The following is a 7,376-nucleotide window of genomic DNA, read 5'->3' on the forward strand; positions in this document are numbered from 1 at the left end:
CACCATCCAACTGTTCACACAAAAGGGAGGTTGCATAAGAAATTCATTGTGCATCTATCCAAATTTCCCCTCAAGTTGACACAGATCAGCATGTGCTTCACCTCTCTGCCACCAATTTAAATCATAAACAGACGAGCTTTCCAACTGAGGGCCGACGTGCCCTCTCCACAGATGATCAGCATCACATGTTGCAGTAATGATTTGGCACGCCACAAGGGTACTATATAAAAACGGGAGAGCCGGAACCCTGCAGCTCCCATTGCTCTGTGGTTAGAACTCTTTTTCAAGATGGATTTCCTTCATAGGAACGGAGTGCTTATTATTCAGCATTTGCAGAAGGACTATCGAGCTTACTACGATTTTCTAAATTTTATGTCCAATGTTGGAGACCCCCGGAATATATTCACTATTTATTTTCCACTTTGGTTCCAACTTAATCAGACAGTTGGAACCAAGATGATATGGGTAGCGGTCATTGGGGATTGGTTCAATCTTATATTTAAATGGTAAGACTTCTGTTTCATTTTTCCTAAAACTTATTCTTACATTTGTAGCTTTGGTTTAATGGGCAAATTTCAGGTGTATGTATTTTTATTTGGAAAGTCTTTCAAGCATACCAGTTAACTTGAAACATCGGATTCGTAAATAGAGCTTATAAAAAGCTTAGAAATGTATACTTTAACTGACTTATGCCTTCCAAAACCCTGTAACATACATTCTGCAAGTAATCAAGAAGCTAATGAAGTGAGGGACACAATAATGAATACATTGGTGATTTCTAGGGACCACTCTTCACTTCTCAGGCTAACCATCCAAAGCACCCACAGGGTTTACAATGAGGAAAAAGTCAAAGCTAAAAATCAAAACAACTCTCTCGAGTGGGAAACTAGAAACCAAGATCTCTCAATATTTTATCATTTTATATTTATATTGCTATTTAAAATAATTTTATTATTTTGGTTAACATCTAATGCTTGCACATTTTATGGGTTGCAGCGTAATAACCATGAGCTTTACTCATAGACTTGGTGCTTGAGTCATTTTTATAGAACAAAATAGCTAGTCTCCAATGAAGTGTATTTAAAAATGTAATGTACATTTTTATTTCTTTAAATACAGGATATTATTTGGTCATCGGCCTTACTGGTGGGTGCAAGAAACTCAGATTTACCCAAATCACTCAAGTCCATGCCTTGAACAGTTCCCCACTACCTGTGAAACGGGTCCAGGTAAGCAGTGACAGTAGCTTCCAGTTACAGCTATGCCGATAGAGATCTATTCTATGTATTATGCGATATCCAATGCGATGTATTAAATGTGGGTGAGCATGCACAAGTTCATAGGCATCCAAGTTGCTAATGAGAATGAGTTTTATGTCAATTAAATTCCAGGGCTAGTTGTAAAGGGTAGGTTGGGAGAATATTCCTCCGAATGATTTATATTTGGAGATTTGCATTTTGGAAGTCTCATTGTTACTAAACAAAGGACAGCTACCTAGAGCAACTTCCCAAGGAACTCTGCTAAGATCTCAGCCTTGTGGATTCAGCCGCTGAGGGACTTTCAGTTACTTGAGGTCTTCTGAGACTCTCCTAAGTGAGAAAACAACAGACAAGTTTTGTGTAAGAAAGGTAGGAAATTGCTGATCTTACTAGTGCCAGTGAGGATAAACTCTAACTTCAGTATACCTTCTTGAAACTTTTTTTCCTTTTGTGTGCTTAGTATATAAGTAAGCTTTTTAGAACACTTCATTTTTATTTTAAGTAAAATTCTAAATCTTTATCACAGAAGTTTAGTTTAAGAATGGAAGAGGGCTTTTTTAAAAAATATGCATAGAAAAGAAAATGACATGCTATATTAATTTTGTTGCTTTTTACATTACATAACATTCTTGCCACTTGGTAATCTTTGAAACTCACCCTGAATATAGAGAATGTAGAAGTTCCAAATGAATTTTCTGAATGTCTTTCATTCCCTTTGTTGCATACATGTCTGTTATATCACGTATCATATGTTACTCTAATTCTTTGTATATCTGACAGCCTAGAGAGCATTTCATCAGGGCAAGGGTGGTGTGCAATTGTTCTGTGTGAAAACAATGTGTGATGAATGCATGAACAGTAACCTTTGAGACAACTAAAATTCTATTTTTGTCCTTCCTAGTACTTCCCAGCAAGTGTTCCTTCTTATGAGCCAGTGTCTAAAACAAACAGAAATATTACAATCCATATTCACACATTAGAGATACATAATTCATTTAAACTTAGAAAAAGTGAAAAATCCTGCATAATAGAAGTAGTTTGCCTTTGTTAAATAAAAAAAGGAATTTCTTTTTCCACCTCCAAGGGAGACTGGTAATTAACCTGAATGAATGCTCACAGGAGCAAGGCTACCTGTCTGCAGGCTTTTGAGATCCGCTGAATGCCCCATTCCCAGCTCATCCCCCTGCTTTTTTCCATAACAGTCTCACCTCAGCAGCCAGGAAACAGGCATGGAGATAGCCCCTCATCCATACCATCATCTGAAGGTCCATCAGTAAACCACAGACAAAGCAAGTGCAGCCTTTAGAGTTTGACTTTCCAGCCCAGGAAAGATACACTGATTCGTAATCTACTACTTTCCAATTAAATACAGCTAGACATGAAGAATGAGTAGGGCTGACACAGATTTAGTGGAACAGCCCAACATTTTCTTTACCTTGAGTATACTGATTTCTGGAATCCAATGAGATTGGAAATGATGCTTTTGAGGACCAGTTCAATTTCTTTTTTCTACCTAGTTCTAAACATCATGTTTAGCCTTTGCCATGTATGCCTTTTTAACTCTGAATTGTTTGTAAATCTCATGGTGACTCTTCTGTTCATTGATCTCTGATTTTCATACCAAATTAATCACCTTTTAAATGTTGCTGCAGGAAGTCCATCTGGTCATGCAATGGGATCATCATGTGTCTGGTATGTCATGGTAACAGCTGCCCTGAGCCATACCGTCAGTCGGATGGATAAGTTCTCTGTCACTCTGCACAGGTTAGCATGGCTCCAGTGTCACTGTAGTGTATTATAAGCTAGTCAATGTACCATGGTTATTTTATCTACCAAAGCTAAAATAGCAAAATTAATAGAAAATGGATGTCTTGGTTTAAGTTAGTTAGCTCACAGCTATGGTCATTTTAAAGGATTGGAATTGTTTAATTCACTAATACTTGCTAAATGTGCCTTTGTATTTCCAAAATACAATCATTAGTCATAAGTAAGTAATCTAAACTCATATACAGAAATATTTTTGCATGCATAGCTTCTTATTTTAAGATTAAGTTAAGTTTTGGAAATCAGCCTTTCTTTTGAATGCATCACTTTATTTAATCAACTTATGCTTCTTTCCTTGCCAATACTTTGACATCGGGAATATAGTCTAACTTTAAAGAATATAAAAACATTTTCATTAAAAACATTTTTCAAGCAACTTAAGTTTGAATGTTAGTAGAGTTTCCATTAGTTAATTTCTTAATGTTTATAGATCTCAGAACTTTAAGAAAATTAAAATTCTAAAAGGAACTTCATAATTTAGTAGGAATTAGAATATTTTTTCATTTCTTTTTTTTTTTTTTTTAAAGATTTATTTTTATTATTTTTTCATTGGAAAGGCGGATATACAGAGAGGAGAGACAGAGAGGAAGATCTTCCGTCCGATGATTCACTCCCCAAGTGAGCGCAACGGGCCGATACTATGCCAATCCGAAGCCAGGAGCCTCTTCTGGGTCTCCCACGCGGGTGCAGGTTCCCAAAGCTTTGGGCTGTCCTCGACTGCTTTCCCAGGCCACAGGCAGGGAGCTGGAAGGGAAGCGGGGCTGCCGGGATTAGAACCGGCGCCCATATGGGATCCCGGGCGTGCAAGGCGAGGACCTTTAACCACTTGCGCCACCGCGCCGGGCCCATATTTTTTCATTTCTTGAAATCCTCTTACCATCATTAAAATAAGCCCAAGCACAACTGCAGTCACAAATTGCTAGGGTATCTGACAGATTTGTCAGTTAAACTTTCCAAAGAAATACATGCTATCCCATACACTATTATCTAAAAATTCTCAAAAAAAATTTAAAATACATGACATATTATATTCTTTAGAGTAGCATTGGATACTGTCAGAAACAAATAGCCAAAGAATGTGGGCAATTTTAAAGGTTATTCTAATTAGACCTCTACGCTTTAGTATACTTATTATCTAGCTTTATCCACCAACAAAAATAGATGTTGTTATTTAAAGAAATTAGCATTTTCTCTCCTTAGATAGTCTTCCAAGTAGGAATCCAGAAAAACCTAAATTTCTTCTGTGGTTCATTATTTCCTCCAACTACCAAGTCTGGAAAAATATGCGTTTCTTCCAAAAAATTATTTTTAATTTTTATAACTATAATATTGGATATCTATGAAAAATTTGATGCCTTTCTCTTCACCGTGACATCATCAAATACCTGTTTATTTATCTTCCTGTTTCTACTTGTTAGTCCTTACATAACCAAATTTTTATCTGATTACTAGGAACAAAGCATTAAAGAATTCCTGGAACTCATTATTGTTAATTTTCTTCCAAAAACAAGTATTGCTCAGATTTTAAGAGTCTTTTTCTTCTGAATGTTACTTTTCTTAAGGTTTTTTTGTGCACGTGGTTAGCTCTAATCAAAAGTATATATCCCATGAGTCTTTGTTCCTTGTTTCTATATATTGAAAAATAAGGAAATCAAAATTCTTGAGAGGTTGGAAATGAAGCTGAATGAGAACGTGCCTCTTGTGGAATATTTCATGTAAGTGGCAGCTGATCTGATGTGTGAAAGTTTGATGGGAGAGGACAAAAGAGAGATGACACATATAATAAGGAATAAAACGTGTGGTTCATTTTGGATCATGCCTGGTATATTCCTCCAAAGTTGAACTCCCCTAGTCTACTAAGACAGTTTCCTTATTTCAAGGATGTCAGATTGGCTGTTTTGTCTCATTTTGCTTTGCTTGGCGTTTTTGTTGTTGTTGTTGTTGTTTTTGCATTTATTAAAGCCTTGGGATATAGCATTGGTCAAGTTTACTGTATTGAGAAATCTTTCTTAAAGCGTTTTAAATCCATCAACACAAAAGGAAATATTTCGAAAAAGATTCTAGAATTGTGATGCTATCTCAACTGTGAGGCAATTCCTCTGAGATGGGCCATCTGGTAATCCCCCATATGTATAAGCAATATAATTTCTTGATTTTTATACTTACCTATTCTTCTATTATAGACTGACCTGGTCATTTCTTTGGAGTCTTTTCTGGTTGATTCAAATCAGTGTCTGCATCTCCAGAGTATTCATAGCAACACATTTTCCTCATCAAGTTATTCTTGGAGTAATTGGTGGTAAATATGCTCACTTCTTATGGTTGCCTCATTTGAACGCTTTAATTTCATTTATATTATGGCACCAGTTTCTCCCTTGTAATAAGTTTTCCAATGTCGGGGTGATTCTGTCAAGACACTGATACTAAATTCTATCTTGAGGGTTTCAGTAGTTCAACATAACTCTCATGGATTCCATATACACAAAGCCTTAGTCTCCCTTAATGTATAAACACCTAATTGTAGCAAGATGGGGTTTTCTAGAATGTGGCTGTAACTTCAACTCCCAAACCATCCCTTCAAGTAGCGTGCAGGTGTCCAAGTTTGGAAGACTTAATAAGAACCTTCAAACTTTCAACCAAGCCACTCTTTCTGCAACATCTGAAGTGAACAATTAAAAGGCAGCTGCTTTGTAATTCCAAAGTGCTATTCACCACACTGGAGTGTCAACTACTCGGTCCCGCATACTTTTCCATGGCTTTCTAAGTTAACTGGCTCAGGCAATTGAAATATTAATTGCAAGCACCTCGATCAGCACCCTGACTATGATGTGGGCAGTTTACTCAGCACCACTGACCCCCTGGCTCACCCTGCTGGGCCACTACGAAAAGTGAAAGGCCTCGAGGCAAATATGTGCTTGTCCCCATTGTCTTAAAACTTAGAATAAGGCAGTTAGAACTTGGTAAATAGACCTGTGATAAAGCCCCTTGTCTTGAACAGTATGGCTGAGTGCTGAGGTCTGTATCTCTTTGAAACCTCCAGGCATGCTGGTGGCAGAGGCCTTTGAACACACTCCAGGCATCCAGACGGCCAGCCTGAGCACCTACCTGAAGACCAATCTCTTTCTCTTCCTGTTCGCACTCGGCTTTTACCTGCTTCTCAGACTGCTCGACATTGACTTGCTCTGGTCCGTTCCCATAGCCAAAAAGTGGTGCGCCAACCCCGACTGGATCCACATCGACACCACACCTTTTGCTGGCCTTGTACGGAACCTCGGGATCCTCTTTGGCTTGGGCTTTGCCATCAACTCAGAGATGTTCCAGCTCAGCTGCCGTGGGGAGAACGGCTACAAGCTGAGCTTCCGGGTGCTCTGTGCCATAACCTCGCTGACCACGCTGCAACTCTTCCACCTCGTCAAGATCCCCACTCACACCGAACACCTGTTCTACGTGCTGTCCTTCTGTAAAAGTGCATCCATCCCCCTGACGGTGGTAGCTCTGATTCCCTACTGCATTCACATGCTCATGAAGCCGAATGAGAAGAAGACTAACTAGGGCACAGGCCCAGATCCCCCTGGCTGCCTCCTCTCCACCGGCAGAACCCAGTCCCCCAGCTGCCGGCTCCTCCCCAGACGGTGCAAGATGGTGGCCACCGCCTCGTCTCGCTCACTCATAGATTTAGTGTGGTGTTCACCGCCGCTTTTGGTTTTTGTATGTTTCTGTTTTAGTTGACAACATTTCAAAGCAAATTGGACTATTGGACACACAACACTGATTTTGTGTACGTTTTTAAAAAATCTGGCCATATGGCCACCCAGGGCCTGCCCCTCTTCCATGAATTGAGTCTTCACTAGAGGAGACACACAGACTGTCTATTTCATGCTTTCCTCATCTTAACAGAAGTCCTCGTGTGGGACACTCATCAGCTTTAGGCCGGGCTGCTTCTGGTCCCTTTCAGCATTTTATTAGGGGATCCCCAGGTGAATAGGATGCCTTGAGTTTTCAAAGATAAGGAAATAGAGGTTCATGCAGGACAAGGCAGTACCTGTAGCTATACCACCATTAGAACAGGGTGTTGAACCCAAGTCTTCTAATACTTTTCTATTAGATACATTTCTATTAGAATGGATGTTGGTTTTGTTTTTCAGTAGTTAAAAAAAAAAAATCAGTAAGAGTGAATGCCCTTTTGTTTAGATTCTATATGATTGCCATATTACACAGCTAGTTTTACAGAAATGGCATTATTTTCTTTTCCAGAAATGATGCTTTACTGGTTTGACTTGCACCTGCATGCGG

General features: G+C 38.9%; 1 protein-coding gene across 2 annotated transcripts; it reads left to right on the top strand.

Moving 5' to 3' along the window:
• Nucleotides 1–205: 205 nt before the first annotated feature.
• Nucleotides 206–6,637, top strand: G6PC2 (glucose-6-phosphatase catalytic subunit 2). Of its 2 annotated transcripts, XM_040972083.1 has the most exons (5): nt 206–506; nt 1,120–1,229; nt 2,912–3,023; nt 5,267–5,382; nt 6,124–6,637. In XM_040972083.1, the coding sequence occupies exons 1-5, from the start codon at nt 289–291 to the stop codon at nt 6,633–6,635; spliced, it is 1,068 nt and encodes a 355-aa protein (XP_040828017.1). In that variant the 5' UTR covers nt 206–288; the 3' UTR covers nt 6,636–6,637. The 2 variants fall into 2 exon arrangements, with proteins under 2 accessions (XP_040828017.1, XP_040828018.1); XM_040972084.1 differs by lacking the exon at nt 5,267–5,382 and having other exon boundaries at nt 289–506; nt 6,124–6,148.
• Nucleotides 6,638–7,376: the final 739 nt, after the last annotated feature.

This window comes from Ochotona curzoniae, unplaced genomic scaffold (assembly GCF_017591425.1).
Source record: "Ochotona curzoniae isolate NIBS_2020 unplaced genomic scaffold, NIBS_Ocur_1.0 contig_2210, whole genome shotgun sequence".
Taxonomy (NCBI): Eukaryota; Metazoa; Chordata; class Mammalia; order Lagomorpha; family Ochotonidae; genus Ochotona; species Ochotona curzoniae.